Source organism: Cervus canadensis, chromosome 1 (genome assembly GCF_019320065.1).
Source record: "Cervus canadensis isolate Bull #8, Minnesota chromosome 1, ASM1932006v1, whole genome shotgun sequence".
Taxonomy (NCBI): Eukaryota; Metazoa; Chordata; class Mammalia; order Artiodactyla; family Cervidae; genus Cervus; species Cervus canadensis.
This window is the reverse complement of record NC_057386.1, coordinates 29,503,660-29,522,388: the sequence shown is the minus strand read 5'-3', so window position 1 is coordinate 29,522,388 and position 18,729 is coordinate 29,503,660. Positions and strand designations below refer to the sequence as shown.

General features: G+C 43.7%; 1 protein-coding gene across 7 annotated transcripts in view; it reads left to right on the top strand.

The window, feature by feature from the left end:
- Nucleotides 1-18,729, top strand: part of MYOCD (myocardin) — a 96,251-nt gene that overhangs the window by 69,223 nt on the left and 8,299 nt on the right. For 6 of the 7 annotated variants that reach the window (XM_043473813.1, XM_043473832.1, XM_043473858.1 and 3 more), the window contains 4 exons: nucleotides 9,226-10,167; nucleotides 12,930-13,073; nucleotides 14,505-14,633; nucleotides 17,703-17,760. In XM_043473813.1, the coding sequence (XP_043329748.1) occupies nucleotides 9,226-10,167; nucleotides 12,930-13,073; nucleotides 14,505-14,633; nucleotides 17,703-17,760 (1,273 nt within the window). The remainder of the gene's footprint in view (nucleotides 1-9,225; nucleotides 10,168-12,929; nucleotides 13,074-14,504; nucleotides 14,634-17,702; nucleotides 17,761-18,729) is intronic. The other variant, XM_043473822.1, reaches the window with a different exon arrangement.

Genomic DNA, 18,729 nt, shown 5'->3' with positions numbered 1-18,729 from the left:
TTTTAACCCAAGAGCCACTTTTAGAATAGCTTTTTCTTGTGTTTTCTTCTTCTTTTTTTTTTTACTTTCTTTTTTTATTTTTATTTTTATTATTTTTTTTTCCAGTGGGTTTTGTCATACATTGATATGAATCAGCCATGGATTTACATGTATTCCCAATCCCGATCCCCCCTCCCACCTCCCTCTCACCCGATTCCTCTGGGTCTTCCCAGTGCACCAGGCCGGAGCACTTGTCTCATGCATCCCACCTGGGCTGGTGATCTGTTTCACCATAGATAGTATACATGCTGTTCTTTTGAAATATCCCACCCTCACATTCTCCCACAGAGTTCAAAAGTCTGTTCTGTATTTCTGTGTCTCTTTTTCTGTTTTGCATATAGGGTTATCGTTACCATCTTTCTAAATTCCATATATATGTGTTAGTATGCTGTAATGTTCTTTATCTTTCTGGCTTACTTCACTCTGTATAAGGGGCTCCAGTTTCATCCATCTCATTAGGACTGGTTCAAATGAATTCTTTTTAACGGCTGAGTAATATTCCATGGTGTATATGTACCACAGCTTCCTTATCCATTCATCTGCTGATGGGCATCTAGGTTGCTTCCATGTCCTGGCTATTATAAACAGTGCTGCGATGAACATTGGGGTGCACGTGTCTCTTTCAGATCTGGTTTCCTCAGTGTGTATGCCCAGAAGTGGGATTGCTGGGTCATATGGCAGTTCTATTTCCAGTTTTTTAAGAAATCTCCACACTGTTTTCCATAGCGGCTGTACTAGTTTGCATTCCCACCAACAGTGTAAGAGGGTTCCCTTTTCTCCACACCCTCTCCAGCATTTATTGCTTGTAGACTTTTGGATAGCAGCCATCCTGACTGGCGTGTAATGGTACCTCATTGTGGTTTTGATTTGCATTTCTCTGATAATGAGTGATGTTGAGCATCTTTTCATGTGTTTGTTAGCCATCTGTATGTCTTCTTTGGAGAAATGTCTGTTTAGTTCTTTGGCCCATTTTTTGATTGGGTCATTTATTTTTCTGGAATTGAGCTGCAGGAGTTGCTTGTATATTTTTGAGATTAATCCTTTGTCTGTTTCTTCATTTGCTATTATTTTCTCCCAATCTGAGGGCTGTCTTTTCACCTTACTTATAGTTTCCTTTGTTGTGCAAAAGCTTTTAAGTTTCATTAGGTCCCATTTGTTTATTTTTGCTTTTATTTCCAATATTCTGGGAGGTGGGTCATAGAGGATCCTGCTGTGATTTATGTCGGAGTGTTTTGCCTATGTTCTCCTCTAGGAGTTTTTTAGTTTCTGGTCTTATATTTAGATCTTTAATCCATTTTGAGTTTATTTTTGTGTATGGTGTTAGAAAGTGTTCTAGTTTCATTCTTTTACAAGTGGTTGACCAGTTTTCCCAGCACCACTTGTTAAAGAGGTTGTCTTTTTTCCATTGTATATCCTTGCCTCCTTTGTCAAAGATAAGGTGTCCATAGGTTCGTGGATTTGTCTCTGGGCTTTCTATTCTGTTCCATTGATCTATATTTCTGTCTTTGTGCCAGTACCACACTGTCTTGATGACTGTGGCTTTGTAGTAGAGTCTGAAGTCAGGCAGGTTGATTCCTCCAGTTCCATTCTTCTTTCTCAAGATTGCTTTGGCTATTTGAGGGTTTTTGTATTTCCATACAAATTGTGAAATTATTTGTTCTAGTTCTGTGAAAAATACTGTTGGTAGCTTGATAGGAATTGCATTGAATCTATAGATTGCTTTGGGTAGTATAGCCATTTTGACAATATTGATTCTTCCAATCCATGAACACGGTATGTTTCTCCATCTGTTTGTGTCCTCTTTGTTTTCTTTCATCAGTGTTTTATAGTTTTCTATGTATAGGTCTTTTGTTTCTTTAGGTAGATATACTCCTAAGTATTTTATTCTTTTTGTTGCAATGGTGAATGGTATTGTTTCCTTAATTTCTCTTTCTGTTTTTTTCATTGTTAGTAAATAGGAATGCAAGGGATTTCTGTGTGTTAATTTTATATCCTGCAACTTTACTATATTCATTGATTAGTTCTAGTAATTTTCTGGTAGAGTCTTTAGGGTTTTCTATGTAGAGGATCATGTCATCTGCAAACAGTGAGAGTTTCACTTCTTCTTTTCCTATCTGGATTCCTTTTACTTCTTTTTCTGCTCTGATTGCTGTGGCCAAAACTTCCAACACTATGTTGAATAGTAGTGGTTAGAGTGGGCACCCTTGTCTTGTTCCTGATTTCAGGGGAAATGCTTTCAATTTTTCACCATTGAGGGTGATGCTTGCTGTGGGTTTGTCCATATATAGCTTTTATTATGTTGAGGTATGTTCCTTCCTATTCCTGCTTTTTGGAGAGTTTTATCATAAATGGGTGTTGAATTTTGTCAAAGGCTTTCTCTGCATCTATTGAGTAATCATATGTTTTTATCTTCAATTTGTTAATGTGGTATATTACATTGATTGATTTGCAGATATTAAAGAATCCTTGCATTCCTGGGATAAAGCCCACTTGGTCGTGGTGTATGATTTTTTTAATATGTTGTTGGATTCTGTTTGCTAGAATTTTGTTAAGGATTTTGCATCTATGTTCATCAGTGATATTGGCCTGTAGTTTTCTTTTTTTGTGGCATCTTTGTCTGGTTTTGGAATTAGGGTGATGGTGGCCTCATAGAATGAGTTTGGAAGCTTACCTTCATCTGCAATTTTCTGGAAGAGTTTGAGTAAGATAGGTGTTAGCTCCTCTCTAAATTTTTGGTAGAATTCAGCTGTGAAGCCATCTGGTCCTGGCTTTTGTTTGCTGGAAGATTTTTGATGACAGTTTCGATTTCCTTGCTTGTGATGGGTCTGTTAAGATCTTCTATTTCTTCCTGGTTCAGTTTTGGAAAGTTATACTTTTCTAAGAATTTGTCCATTTCTTCCAAGTTGTCCATTTTATTGGCATAGAGCTGCTGGTAGTAGTCTCTTATGATCCTTTGTATTTCAGTGTTGTCTGTTGTGATCTCTCCATTTTCATTTCTAGTTTTGTTAATTTGGTTCTTCTCTCTTGTTCTTAATGGAGTCTTGCTAATGGTTTGTTCAATTTTGGTTTATTTTTTCAAAAAAAACCAGCTTTTAGCTTTGTTGATTTTTGCTATGGTCTTTTAGTTCTTTTGCATTTATTTCTGCCCTGATTTTTAAGATTTCTTTCCTTCTGCTAACCCTGGGGTTCTTCATTTCTTCCTTCTCTAATTGCTTTAGGTGTAGAGTTAGGTTATTTATTTGGCTTTTTTCTTGTTTCTTGATGTAAGCCTGTAATGCTATGAACCTTCCCCTTAGCACTGCTTTTACAGTGTCCCATAGGTTTGGGGTTGTTGTGTTTTCATTTTCATTCATTTCTATACATATTTTGATTTCTTTTTTGATTTCTTCTATGATTTGTTGGTTATTCAGAAGCGTGTTATTTAGCCTCCATATGTTTGAATTTTTAACAATTTTTTTCCTGTAATTGAGATCTAATCTTGCACTGTGGTCAGAAACGATGACTGGAATGATTTCAATTTTTTTGCATTTTCCAAGACCAGATTTATGGCCCAGGATGTGATCTATTCTGGAGAAGGTTCCGTGTGCATTTGAGAAAAAGGTGAAGTTGATTGTTTTGGGGTGAAATGTCCTACAGATATCGATTAGGTCTAGCTGGTCCATTGTGTCATTTAAGGTTTGTGTTTCCTTGTTAATTTTCTGTTTAGTTGATCTATCCATAGTTGTGAGTGGGGTATTAAAGTCTCCCACTATTATTGTGTTACTATTAATTTCCTCTTTCATACTCGTTAGCATTTGCCGTACATATTGCGGTGCTCCTATGTTGGGTGCATATATATTTATAATTGTTATATCTTCTTCTTGGATTGATCCTTTGATCATGATGTAGTGTCCTTCTTTGTCTCTTTTCACATCCTTTATTTGAAAGTCTATTTTATCTGATATGAGTATTGCGACTCCTGCTTTCTTTTGGTCTCCGTTTGCATGAAATATTTTTTTTCCAGCCCTTCACTTTCAGTCTGTATGTGTCTCTTGTTTTGAGGTGGGTCTCTTGTAGATAGCATATATAGGGGTCTTGTTTTTGTATCCATTCAGCCAATCTTTGTCTTTTGGTTGGTGCATTCAACCCATTTACATTTAGGGTAATTATTGATAGGTGTGGTCCCGTTGCCATTTACTTTGTTGTTTTGGGTTCACGTTTATACAACCTTTCTGCATTTCCTGTCTAGAGAAGATCCTTTAGCATTTGTTGAAGAGCTGGCTTGGTGGTGCTGAATTCTCTCAGCTTTTGCTTGTCTGTAAAGCTTTTGAATTCTCCTTCATATCTGAATGAGATCCTTGCTGGGTACAGTAATCTAGGTTGTAGGTTATTCTCTTTCATTACTTTCAGTACGTCCTGCCATTCCCTTCTGGCCTGGAGGGTTTCTATTGATAGATCAGCTGTTATCCTTATGGGAATCCCTTTGTGTGTTATTTGTTGTTTTTCCCTTGCTGCTTTTAATATTTGTTCTTTGTGTTTGATCTTTGTTAGTTTGATTAATATGTGTCTTGGGGTGTTTCGCCTTGGGTTTATCCTGTTTGGGACTCTCTGGGTTTCTTGGACTTGGGTGGCTATTTCCTTCCCCATTTTAGGGAAGTTTTCAGCTATTATCTCCTCGAGTATTTTCTCATGGCCTTTCTTTTTGTCCTTCTTCTGGAACTCCTATGATTCGAATGTTGGGGCATTTCACATTGTCCCAGAGGTCCCTGAGGTTGTCCTCATTTCTTTTGATCCTTTTTTCTTTTTTCCTCTCTGCTTCATTTATTTCCACCATTTTATCTTCTACCTCACTTATCCTATCTTCTGCCTCCGTTATTCTACTCTTGGTTCCCTCCAAAGTGTTTTTGATCTCATTTATTGCATTATTCATTTTTAATTGACTCTTTTTTATTTCTTCTAGGTCTTTATTAAACATTTCTTGTATCTTTTCAATCTTTGTTTCCAGGCTATTTATCTGTAACTCCATTTTGTTTTCAAGATTTTGGATCATTTTTATTATCATTATTCTAAATTCTTTTTCAGGTAGATTCCCTATCTCCTCCTCTTTTGTTTGACTTGGTGGGCATTTTTCATGTTCCTTTACCTGTTGGGTATTTCTTTGCCTTTTCATCTTGTTTAGATTGCTGTGTCTGGAGTGGGCTTTCTGTATTCTGGAGGTCTGTGGTTCCTTTTTGTTGTGGAGGATTTACCCAGTGGGTGGGGTTAGACGATTGGCTTCTCAAGGTTTCCTGGTTAGGGAAGCTTGCGTCAGTGTTCTGGTGCGTGGAACTTGATTTCTTCTCTTTGGAGAGCAATGGAGTGCCCAGGAATGAGTTTTGAGATGGGTCTATGTGTTAGGTGTGACCTTGGGCAGCCTGTATGTTGACGTTCAGGGCTATGTTCCTGCGTTGCTGGAGAATTTGCGTGGTATGTCTTGCTCTAAAACTTACTGGCTCTTGGGTGGTGGTTGGTTTCAGTGTAGGTATGGAGGCTTTTGGACGGTCACTTATTACTTAAAGTTCCATGTAGTCAGGAGTTTTCTGGTGTTCTCAGGTTTTGGGCTTAAGTCTCCTGCCTCTGGATTTCAGTTTTATTCTTCCTGTAGTCTCAGGACTTCTCCAACTATACAGCACTGATAAGAAAACTTCTAGGTTAATGGCGAAAAGATTCTCCCCCATTAGGGACACCCAGAGAGGTTCACAGAGTTACATGAAGAAGAGGAGAGGGAGGAGGGAGAGAGAGATGAGCAGGAGGAGAAAAAGGGGGACTCAAGAGGAGAGAGACAGATCTACGCAGCTGTCTGTTCCCAGAGTGTTCTCCGTAGCCCAGTCACCTACAAAGATTCACAGAATTGGATTGGGAAGAGAAGGGGAAAGGAGGAAATAGAGGTGTTCTGAGGTAGAAAACAGAGGGTCAAGATTGGGAGAGAATAATCTTCGGTTTAAAAATAGGGCTTCTCTTCTTTTTTTTTTTTTTTTTGTAAGGTTATAGTGTATTGAAAATGAAAATTAAGGAGTAGTAGAGGAGTACTAGAGGACTAAAAGAAATAAGAGAAAAAGAAAAATAGAAAATAGAAGAGAAAAAGGAAAGAAAAAAAAAGAAAAAGAAAAAAAACAGAGAAAAAAATTTTTTTCCCCTAATTAAAAAAATCGTAAATATCTATGGAAATGAAAGTTAAGGAGTAATGGGGGAGTAATAGTGGATTTTAAAGGAAAATAAAAGAGAAAAAATAAAAAAATAAAAAATAAAAAAAGAGAAAAAAGTAAAATTATATCTAGGAGTTTCTCTGGAGCTGTTGCCGTCAGTGTGGGTTCGGCTCAGTTTCAGATAGCTCCTCTTTCCAGCTTACACTTCTTGATATCTGCAGGCCCCTTCCGGTGTAGTTGGTGTTTTCTAGAGGGATTTTAATCTGTTGCACCAGTCCCTTCTGAAGCGGTTCCCTTTATTTATTTGGCTTCTGTTTGCCGGTCTCTTCAGAGCCTCATTTCCGCCCTGACACAGGCGGGCGGAGGTGGACTCTTATTCAGGTAGCTAGTTCCGTCGCTCTGCGGGGCAGGGAGGGGCTGGTGCTGCAGGGAGGGGCTGGCGCTGTGGGGACGGGCTGGCGCTGCCGGGAGGGGCCGACGCCGCTTTCTCCGTCTGCGCTGCTCAGGCTCCCGGCTGTTCTATATGGAGCGCGGCCCGCGCTGCGCGAGGTTCCAGCCCTCGGGTGTTCCACAAAAGCACGGAGTGAAAAGCTGCGCCTGCTCTCTGTGCCTTCCCCGTCAGAGCGGTCCAGGCAGCCAGTGGCTTGGTGGGCGCACTCTCCCCAGGTGTGGCGCGCCCACTCCCTTCCACGGACCCAGTCTCAGTTTCCGCTGGCGCCAGTCGGGTGCCTGCGCCTTCTGCCCTCCGCGTCCCCAGCCCCAGTCTCCGCCCGCGCCGGTCGGGTGCCTGCGCCCTGTGTCTCTCCGCGACCTTCCCCTCCCCCCTGCCTCCTGCCTCCGGCGGGGCTGGGCCGGTCCGCAGCCTGCGAGCTCTTCTCTGGACTTTCTCGGTCTCTTTGTTCTGCGAACAGCCGGCAGTGTGTTCGGGCCGGTTAATTTACTCTCTCTCTTTTGGTCTCCCCCAGTTCAAGTTGGCAACTCACAGAAGCTCCCTCCGATTGTCCTCAGGGCACTCAGGCCCGGACCCTACCCCAAGCAATGCCGCCTAAGACTCCCTTCCCGGGACGGGTCTCCGTCCTTAGCTCTTTTGTCTCACTTTTTATCTTTTATATTTTGTCCTACCTCCTTTCGAAGACAATGGGCTGCTTTTCTGGGTGCCTGATGACCTCAGCTAGCGATCAGAAGTTGTTTTGCGAAGTTTGCTCTGCGTTCAGTTATTCTTTTGATGAATTTGTAGGAGAGAAAATGGTCTCCCCGTCCTACTCCTCCGCCATCTTGGCTCCTCCCCGGATTTTTTTTTTTTTTTATGTGGACCTTTTTTCAGGTCTTTATTGAATTTGTTACAATATTGCTTGTTTTATCTTTTGGTGTTTTGGCCACAAGGCATGTGGAATCTCAGCTTCCCAACCAGGAATCGAACCCACGCCTCTTGCATTGGAAGGTGAAGTCTTAACCAACGGACTGCTGGGGAAGTCCCCATTTTCTTTTAATTTTATCTTTTGTTTGTGAAGGGTTGGATCATGTCCATAACCCAGTTTTAGTTTGGATGTCAATATTTTCCTTTGGATACACTGATATCCTTTGGATACTCTTTTACCCTGCAGTTTTTGTTTTTTTTTTTTTTTTTTTTAATGAGATGGCTATTTGGATTTTCTCCCAGTATTTTTGACTTATAGTTTTCAGTTTTGTGGTCAGTATTTTTATTATTAGCCTCTTAGCTTTGAGACTCAAAAAGACCTTTTTGTACAAAATGTCACAAGAATATCTCCCTACCAATTTCTGGCTGTTGTATGGAATTATTGACACTTATGTATTTGATTACAACAGTAATATGCTGATGAGGGCTATTTTAGAAATACAGATAAAGAGAACTGTTTTTAGAATTTTAGCTTATTTTTTATCCAGATGTTTTCATATGCAAGCAGAGGTTTCGATATATATACATATACACATATTTATAGGCTTCCCTGGTGGCTCAGTGGTAAAGAATCCACCTGCCAACACATGAAACACGAGTTTGATCCCTGGGACAAGGAAGATCCCCTGGAGAAGGAAATGGCAACCCACTCCAGTATTCTTGCCTGGGAAATCCCATGTACAGAGGAGCTTGGTGGGCTACAGTCCACGAGGTCGAAAAGAGTTGGACTGAGGTGACTAACACAACAGCAACAAACATTTATATATATAAATGTGGGGTTAAAATAAATACATGTGAATCCACATAATAATAAAGCAAGCACCTTACATCAACAATTGTGAGGAGCTACTCCAAGCCCTTTACAAGTCCTAAGCCATTTTCATCCCCACAAAAATGTGTAAGAGAGCTACTGTCACCCCATTTCACAGAGCGATCACTGAGCTGGGAGAAGGCGGGGCCAGGATTTGAACTGATGGTCTCATCTCTGCACACACTTCTCTCAGTATATGACTGTTATCCAGCCAGTGACTAAAATTAGGACATTCATGGTAACGCAGAACTGTGATGCTCAAAGCCTGGTCCTGGCACTGACAGCATCCTCCGGGAACTTCTTCAAGATCTGGATTCTCAGTGCCCAACCCAGACCTGCTGAATCAGGAACCCCATGGGGGGGAATGGCTCTGCTCTAATGCTTTTGCCAGGTGTGGAAGATGGGGTGAGCAGGATGTTCACCAAGGGCACAGAGGTCCTGGCATGTCAGGCTGTCCTGTGTTGTTGGTTAAGTGTTGATGTCTAAACCCAGGCAGGTATCAGCTTTCTCACCTGTTAAGTGGGGGCAAGGACCAGGATGGGGGTTGCAAAGTGGTGGACCAGGTGACCCCTGTGGTTCATCTGAGCTGGATGTTTCTGTAATCTGAGACTGTGAAAACATGGTGTATGATTTTTTTTCAAATCATTAAAAATGTGCAAGATGATACCAAAATCGGAAACAAATATGGGGACATGTTAGATTCCATTTGTGACATCTTAAAGCTGCCGTAACAATACTTTAGGAAAAAAACAGATTGTCACTAACCAGTACTAATGCCGGTCTGGCTCCTTCAGGTCTCTGAGTTAAGACAACAGCTTCGAATACGAGGTTTGCCCGTGTCCGGTACCAAGACGGCCCTCATGGACCGACTCCGGCCCTTCCAGGACTGCTCTGGGAACCCTGTGCCCAACTTCGGTGACATCACGACGGTCACCTTTCCGGTGACGCCCAGCAATGCGCTGCCCAGTTACCAGTCCTCCCCCTCCACCGGCGCCCTGTCCAACGGCTTCTACCACTTCGGCAGCACTAGCTCCAGCCCCCCGATCTCGCCCGCCTCGTCTGACCTGTCGGTGGCGGGGTCCCTGCCCGACACCTTCAATGACGCCTCCCCATCCTTCGGCCTGCATCCCTCCCCGGTGCCCGCGTGCGCCGAGGAAACCCTCATGGGCAGTCTGAACGGCGGCTCCATGCTTCCGGAGCTGGACGGGCTAGACTCGGAGAAGGACAAGATGCTGGTGGAGAAGCAGAAGGTGATCAACGAGCTCACTTGGAAGCTCCAGCAGGAACAGAGGCAGGTGGAGGAGCTGAGGCTGCAGCTGCAGCAGCACAAGAGGAGCGGCTGTCCCGACAAGAAGCCACCGCCCTTCCCGGCCGCCCCCATCAAGCAGGAGGACGCTGTGTCCAGCTGTCCTTTCTCATCCCGGCAAACGGCCATGAAAAGACAGAGCCCCGGCTCGGAGGGCCAGCTGCCGCCGCCTCGCGAAGACGCTCAGCTCCTGCCCCTGGGGAGCACTCACTGTGCAGAGCCCTCGGGTCAGACCAACGTCCTGTCTTCCACATTCCTCAGCCCGCAGTGCTCACCGCAGCATTCGCCCCTCGGGGCTGTGAAAAGCCCGCAGCACATCAGTTTGCCCCCGTCGCCGAACAACCATTACTTCCTTCCCCCGTCATCAGGCGCCCAAGGAGAAGAACACAGGGTCTCCTCTCCTGTCGGCGGCCAGGTGTGCACTGCGCAGGTAAGAACTGGCCCCCTGCTCTTCCTGAAAGTGCAATGCAAATTTGCAACTGCTAACTAGCTGACCTTGGAACTTTGCACGGGGAGGGTTTGCTAAAAGTCTAATAGTAACTCGCGGGCACCACGATCCACAAGCCTTTATGGTTGGACAAACTCACGAGACAAGGATGGCAAATTTGTGCTGCAAAGAGCTGGATGATAAATGTTATTTCTTTGTGGAATGTACAGTCTTTGTCATAGCCACTCAGCTCTATCCCTGGAACCCAAAAGCAGCCATAGACAACATGGTAAATGAATGCACATGGCTGTTCCAATAAAACTTTATTTATAAAAACAAGCTGGGGTCCAGATTTGGCTTATGCGGCTGTTCCCAGGACTCCTCGGTGTCAAGCTTTATTGTAGGCCAAATTAACTCATCAAGAGGGCCAAATGGAAAGTTATCAGACCTTACTGTTCTCTCTGAGTAATGGTCTGTAAAGTGCAAATATTTACTTACTGTGTGCCAGGCTGTGTTCTAGTCTCTGGGGATTAGTGTTGAGTTAGCCAGACAAAAATCCCTATTCTCATAGGGAGATAGACAGTAAACAAAAGATCTAAGTAAAGTATTTAATATATTAGAAGATGAAACATCTTACAGAGAAAAAGCAGACAAGGGAGATGAGAAGTTTGGAAGTCTAAATGGAAGGGCCAGGGACATTTGAAGGGGATAAAGGAGAAAACCTTGTAAGTGTGTGGGTTGAAGGCATTATAAGCAAAGGAGGAACAGCAAGTGCAAAGGCCCTGTTCTAGGAGCATGTGTGGGATAGCCCAGGATCAGAAAGAAGCTGGTGTAGCTGGAGCAGAATGAGGGGCTCAGAAGGGATATCCGATTCAAAGTAGGGATGGCTCAGAAGAATATCCGATTCAAAGACTAGACCAAGGGGAGCATCCAAGACTTCCTCTGTCCATGAAACCAAAAAATTATTAGAAAAGTCTAAGCCTCTTTGAGAAAGAAAATTACGAAGGTTCTGAAATCTATGTTATTAGGAAGGGAATAGGAGGAAAAATTAATTGGATCCCTGCCATGTGCCAGGTATTAAGGGGCATGTATGGGACTTCCCTTGTGGTCCAGGGGCTAAGACTCCATGCTGCCAGTGCAGGGGGCCTGGGTTTGATCCCTGGTCAGTGAACTAGATCCCACAAGTTGCAACTACAAATCCCCTATGCCACAACTAACACTGAAGATCTCATGTGCTGAAACTAATACCCAGAGCAACAAAATCAATCTATCAATAAGTCAAAAAAATAACAATAAGATCTTTAAAAAAAAATCACAATGTATTTTTTAAAAGAGGTATGTATGTGAGCAACTCATTAATTGTCAAAACAGCCTTGAGTGAGTGAGTGAGTGAAGTCGCTCAGTCGTGTCTGACTCCTTGCAACCCTATGAACTACAGCCTACCATGCTCCTCCATCCATGGGATTCTCCAGGCAGGAGTACTGGAGTGGGTTGCCATTTCCTTCTCCAGAGGATCTTCCGGACCCAGGGATCCAACCCAGGTCTCCCACATTGTAGGCAGACGCTTTACCGTCTAAGCCACCAGGGTGGTCCTTATGAATTCCAAAATAGCCTTACGAATTCCAATTTGTTATTCTTCACTACTGAGGAAAATAAGGCCCAGGGAGGTGAAGCCAGTTGCCCAGGGCCACAACAACCAAGGATTATCTGATACTATTAATAAAATGTATGCCTCTTTCACGTTGAATATTCTCTATCCTGGGAGTATGAGGCGGGGTAATGCAGACACACTTTTATGAACCCACCAGAGCAACACATTCACATGAAGGATGCTCACTCCTGAGTCAGCACTCTGGGAGACGCTGAAATTTAACATGATTCTCATCCTCATTGACAACAGGTGTCAATGTGGTGTCCTCAGCATCAAAGGTAAAAGTAGCTCTTGGAATACCTCTGGACCAGAAGGTGCTCAAGTGAAGGATATAGGAGAACCACCACTTGTACAGTAATTGATGGCTTACATAGCACTCTTTGAAGACATGAATGATTCCATGGCAAGAAGTAAATAAATAAAAAGACAAAGAGCAATATTGGATAACATCACTGAGTGGCATGGTGTTAAATGCTACACAGAGCCTTCGGGGAGTGGGTGTCGACTGTGAAGGGCTAGAGGAGTCTGCGAGGACTTGCAAAGCCATTGGACTTCAGAAGAGGATCTGGAAGAGGAGAATCTGGAAAAGGTCACTCCATGTGAAAAAAGTATAAGCAAAATGTACAAGTTGTGGCTGGATGAGCAGAATTTAAGCTCGCAGAGGGCTTCCCTGGTGGCCCAGTGGTAAAGAATCTACCTATAATACAGGAGACGAGGGTTTGATCCCTGGGTTGGAAAGATCCCCTGGAGAAGGCCATGGCAACCCACTCCAGTATTCTTGCCTGGAGACTCCCATGCACAGAGGAGTCTGGTGGGCCACAGTCCATAGGGTCATAAAGAATCAGACCTGACTGAAGCAACTGAACATGTACCCAGGTAAGCTCCCAGAGGGAAATGAATAATGCTTGACCGTGGAGCATTTTGAAGACTCACCCTGGTTAGATGTGGGGACCCTCCACTGTAGATGTGTGGAAACCATGGAGTGTTTGTGAACAGGAGGTGAAATGTCCAAAGCTGGATTTGAGACTTTGGTGATGGAATTTAGGGAGGTTTGGAAAGATAAGACACCAGGGCAGGGACCAGCCATCTCATTTGTCCTTCTTCCTCTCCGCAGAACTCAGGGGCACACGAGGGCCACCCTCCAAGCTTCTCTCCCCAGCCTCCCAGCCTGCACCCCCCTTTCTCTGGAACCGCGGCAGACAGCAGTCATGGTGCCGGGGGCAAACCTTCTCCCAAAAGCCCAGGTGTGCAGCAAAAGGTAGGCACCTGGGAAAAGGTTTAAACTGGGAGCCAGCTTGGCCTCTTCTCTCTCTGGGGCCCCTCTCCTCCCCGTGTTGAGGTTCAAACAGAAAGAAATGACGTTTTGGATTGAAACAAGTCTACTTGAAAAGGACAGAAATGGATGTACGGATATAAGTGAGAGTACTCCAAGGCATCATTTCCAGGGTTCATCCCAGAAATTATGACAACTAAAATGGCCTTGGCAGGTTTGCAAAAGAGCGTGGCAAACAGACCAAGTTCAGTGAAGTTGAAGATAGGAGTCAGGGCACATGGGGAAAAAAATGTGGAGAATGAGAGAAATAGTGGATCCTCGGAAATGAATGGAGAGGTGCAGAAAGTTGGAGTCGCTGTGTAAAAGGAAGGAGATGACACATGTCAGCAGGCGGGAGAATCAGAGAGGTAAAAGATGCAGGATGTGGGGAATGCAAGGATCAGTGGGAAGGCAGTCAAAAAGGAGGCAGACTTTTATGTAGCAGCCTGGATGGGAAGGGGGCTTGGGAGAAAATGGATACATGTATATGTATGGCTGAGTCCCTTCACTATTCACCTGAAACTATCGCAGCATTGTTTGTTAAAGAGCTATACCCCAATACAAAATAAAAAGTTCAAAAAAATTAAATAAAATTAGTCTTAAAAAAAAAAAAAAGGTGGCAGACATGAGTTGGCCATGACACAAAAGTGCTGCATGCCACAGAGCAGGGCATCCTTTGGGGATAGAGACTCTCTAATGTCCCGAGTACCCTCACAGAACACACTCATAGCACACAGGGCTGGCTTATGAAGAGACACTCCAGCAATATATGCACATCAACTCACTTAGGAATGAAATGGGCTTCCCTGGTGGCTCAGATGGTAAAGAATCTGCCGTCAATCCAAGAGACCTGGGTTCAATCCCTGGTTTGGCAAGAACCCCTGGAGAAGGGGGATCCAGTATTCTTGCCTGGCAAATCCCATGGACAGAAGAGCCTGGAGGGCAACAGTCCATGGAGTGCAAAGGGTTGAATATGATTGAGCAGCTAACACTTTCGTTTAGGAATGACACAGGCTGAGAGGTAAATTATTGTGGAAATGCCTGGGTTGATGGAGCTCTTTGTGTTGGACTGGATAGACACTGCTTCATTTTCTTTTCTCATCTTGCTTTCTCCCAACAGACAGGGTGCACCTTAGAGAACGGGAATGAATTTCTGAGGTTCCCATCCTGACTTGCCTCCAGCATCTCGTCCATAGTGATGTGCCCTGTTATTGATATATATCTGTAACATCTCTGTGATATATATTTAAGCCCCAGCTCTTTTTTTCCCTTTTAATCAATTTTTTCTACAGTTGAGTCTATAGTTTCTAAAACAGGAGCTATATACAATGTCTGATGCATGGATTGATCGTCTTTCTCTGCATTTTACTCATGCAGATGGTGGGTCTGCACTCTTCTGATAAGGCAGGGCCAAAGTTTCCAATTCCGTCCCCAACGTTTTCCAAGTCCACTTCCACGGTTTCAGAAATAACCCAGCCGCCATCCTACGAAGATGCAGTGAAGCAGGTAAGCGCACGATTTGATCTTCATGGAAGAACAGACTGATTCACTGCATGTTGTTTTATATGACGTGGCTTCACGCGTGTAGATTCTGTTGCCTCCCCCGCTGGAACAAGCAGACTGTCCAGATGCTCACTGTGAAGAAGCGTGGTGTGTGTAGAGACACTGTGTGAGGCAGAAAGAGAGGAGATTGACTTAGCACCCAAATGCCCAGACTTGGTGCCAGCTGCCATTGCCACAAACCCTGGTCAAGAATTCAACTTCTCTTCTATGAAATGAAGATGATATCTACTGAATAAGGGTTCTGGATGACATAGTATTGATCACATTGTCCTGACACAAGATACGTACTCAAATATTAACACATGAAAGTAATTGCTGGGGTAACTGTTTCTAAGTTTCTTCCTCGCTTCAAAACTCAGCGATCCCAGGGACTGAGGTCCATGTATGCCGTTGTCCTCCTCATTCCCATCCCCTGGTATCTGTAAACATCAAATGGCTCCTTTGTGGTTTCAAAAGAAAAGAAGAGGGCCAGGCAAAGTGGACTCCCACAGACAGAGTTTACTTAACTCAGATGAGCCAGAAGGGAAGGTGTGTTCACTACAAGTGCAACGGGGAGCCAGAGAAACAAGAGCTACATCCTCAGCACCCAAACAGGAGGCAGTTCCAAGTCACTTCATTTCTTATTTTCTTTCTTTGGGTCCTTTCTTCTTGGTGAGCCAAAGGTTTGTCGATTTTGTTCACTGTTTGAAAGAACCAGCTCTTGGATTTATTGATTATTTTTTCTATTGCTATTTCATCTCTATCTTATGTAATTCCCCTCTGATCTTTAATGTCCTTCCTTCTGCTGAGTTTAGGTTTTGTTTGCTCTTTTTCTAATTGTTTTTTTTTTTGCCCAGCCCCCTTCCTTAGTTGCTTTTTTTATTTTTTTTGGCCACACTGCACGGCATGAGAGATCTGATTCCCCAACCAGGGATAGGACCCACACCTTCTATATTGGGAGTGCAGAGTCTCAACCACTGGACCACCAGGGAAGTCCCTCTAACTGTTTTAGATGATAGGTTAGGTTGTTCATTTGAGATTCTCCTTATTTTATTGAGGAATTTCGGTATCCCTATGAACTACCTCTTAAGAACGGTTTTCGCTGCATCCCATAGATTTTGCATGCTTGTGTTTTCACTGACATTTGTCTCTCAGTTCAGTTCAGTCTCTCAGTCGTGTCTGACGCTTTTCAACCCCACGGACTGCAACACGCCAGGCTTCCCTGTCCATCACCAACTCCTGGAGCTTACTCAAACTCATGTCCATCAAGTCAGTGATGCCATCCAACCATGTCATCCTGTGTTGCCCTCTTCTCCTTCTGCCTTCAATCTTTCCCAGCACCAGGGTCTTTTCCAATGAGTCAGTTCCTTTCATCATGTGGCCAAAGTATTGGAGTTTCAGCTTCAGCATCAGTTCTTCTAATGAATATTCAGGACTGATTTTCTTTAGGATGGACTGGTTGGATCTCCTTGCAGTCCAAGGGACTCTCGAGAGTCTTCTCCAGCATCACAGTTCAAAAGCATCAATTCTTCAATGCTCAGCTTTCTTTATAGTCCAACTTTTAGACTAAAACCAACTTTTCTTTGTCTCTAGGTATCTTTTAATTTCCTCTTTGAATTCATCACTGACCAATTCATGTTTTAGTAGCATGTCGTGTAGCCTCCACATAAGCATTTTTTTCCATTGCTTTTTCTCTGATTAATTTCTAGTTTCATGCCGTTGTGATCAGAAAAGATGCTTGATTGTTGAGGCTTATTTTGTGTCTTAGCCAAGTCACTTCAAAGTGATAAAAATGGCCATACTACTTATATATTAAGGTGCCCATCTCCTGGAATGGAAACTTCTCAAATCACTGAATTTACTCTGAACAACTCTGGGCTAGGGATCATTCTGCCTCCTTTCCCCCCTTCTCTTGTTGTGTCAGATTGTTTTATTTAGTGTTTTCCTGTCCAAAAATACATGCTACCAAAACCTTTAGCCAGCCTTTAGTCCGTATTCGTGAAGGCCAAAAGGTGGAACCAACCCAAGTGTTCATTGAAGGATGAATGGATAAATGAAGTACGTATTCTATACATACAATGAATATTGTGCCTGCGTGCTAAGTTGCTTCAGTCATGTCTGACTCTGTGCAACCTCATAGACTATACCCTGCCAGCCTCCTCTGTCCATGGGATTCTCCAGGCAAGAATACTAGAGTGGGGTGCCATGCCCTCCTCCAGGGGATCTTCCCCATCCAGGGGTTGAGCCCAAGTCTCTTATAGTCTCCTGCATTGCCAGGTGGGTTCTTTATCACTAGGACCACCTGGGAAGCCCCACAATGAATATTACTCAGAATTAATAAGGAAGGAGATTCTGACCGCTGCTGCAACATGGATGAACCTTGAAGACATTATACTAAGTAAAATAAGCCAGCCATAAAGGGAAAGACACTGTGAAAGTGAAAGCAACTCAGTCATGTCTGACTCTCTGCAACCCCGTCGTGGTCTATACAGTCCATGGAATGTTCCAGGCCAGAATACTGGAGTGGGTAGCCTATCCCTTCTCCAGCGGATCTTCCCGACCCAGGAATCAAACCAGGGTGTCCTGCATTGCAGGCTGATTCTTTACCAACTGAGCTATTAGGAAAGCCCCAAAGGTACTGTATCAGTCCACTTACATGAGATACCTAGAGTCATCAAATCCACAGCGACAGAAAACAGAACAGTGGCATCCAGGAGCTGTAGGGAGGAGGGGATGGGGAGTTAGTGTTTAATGGGGTCAGAGTTTCAGTTTTGCAAGATGAAAAAGTTCCAGAGCTGAACAGTGGTGCCAGTTGCACAACCACGTGAATGAACTTAATGCATTTGCACACTATACTCTGAAATGGTTATGACGGTAATTTTTATGGTGTTTGTAGTTTACCACAATTAAGAAAAAAAAAACACTGCTAACCAAACCTAGTTCAAAAACCTGTCATACTGCTTCCGATGATTTCCCACAGAAGCAGTCGCTACGTTTTAATTTCTCTGTTCTCCTTTGGTTAATTGGCAACAGCAAATGACCCGGAGCCAGCAGATGGATGAACTCCTGGATGTCCTCATTGAAAGTGGAGGTAAGATATCAGGATGCTCTGCCCCTGTGTGTGCTCTAGGGTGTGGACTCTTAGGGCCGAGGTCAGATGCTCATTGTGAGTTGGACCAAAGAGCCGTGTCGGGGTGGAGCGTCCCTGCCTCTGAGCCTCCTGTCCATGTTTGGAGCAGATAAAAGAAGTCCTAGAGGGTGATCCCTCATCACCTTTGTTCCATTGTCCTCAGAAAACTTTCTAGCAGTCGTTTTAACAGTTTTCATCTTTCAGCTTGGTCCTTGTTTTCCAATGTTTTTCCTGCTAAACCATTTCCCCTTACTGTTCTAATCCCAATGTCCCTCTCTTCTTAATTATGAGAAGAAGGAAGCAGGTAAAGCAAGTCTACTCAAAATGAATCTCCCACCAATGGGCCCTTCATGTTCACACATCATTCAAGCAGTGACAGTGATCAGTGTGTTCTTTTTTGCCTCCTTTTAAGTCATTCATTTATTTCTTTCTAAACAGTTACATAGTTGTGCCTAAAATTTGAAAGCACACAAGTGACTATGATCCTGTAAGGAGAATGTGTGGATAAAAAGAAAAGACTCCATATTGGAGACCTTAAGTTGTTGCTGTTTTTCAGTCCCTAACTCGTGTCCAACTCTTTGCTACCCCATGGACTACAGCACGCCAGGCTTCCTTGTCCTTCAGTATCTCCCAGAGTTTGCTCAAACTCATGACCATTGAGTCAGTGATGCCATCCAACCATCTCATCCTCTATCATTCCCTTCTCTTCCTACCTTCAATCTTTCACAGCATCAAGGTCTTTGCCGATGAGTCAGCTCTTTGCATCAGGTGACTAAAGTACTAGAGCTTTGGCATCAGTCCTTCCAATGAGTATTCAGGGTTGATTCCCTTTAGGATTGGTTTGACTTCCTTGCTGTCCAGGGGACTCTCAAGAGTCTTCTCCAACACCATAGTTCAAAAGCATCAATTCTTCAGTGCTGAGCGCTTAAG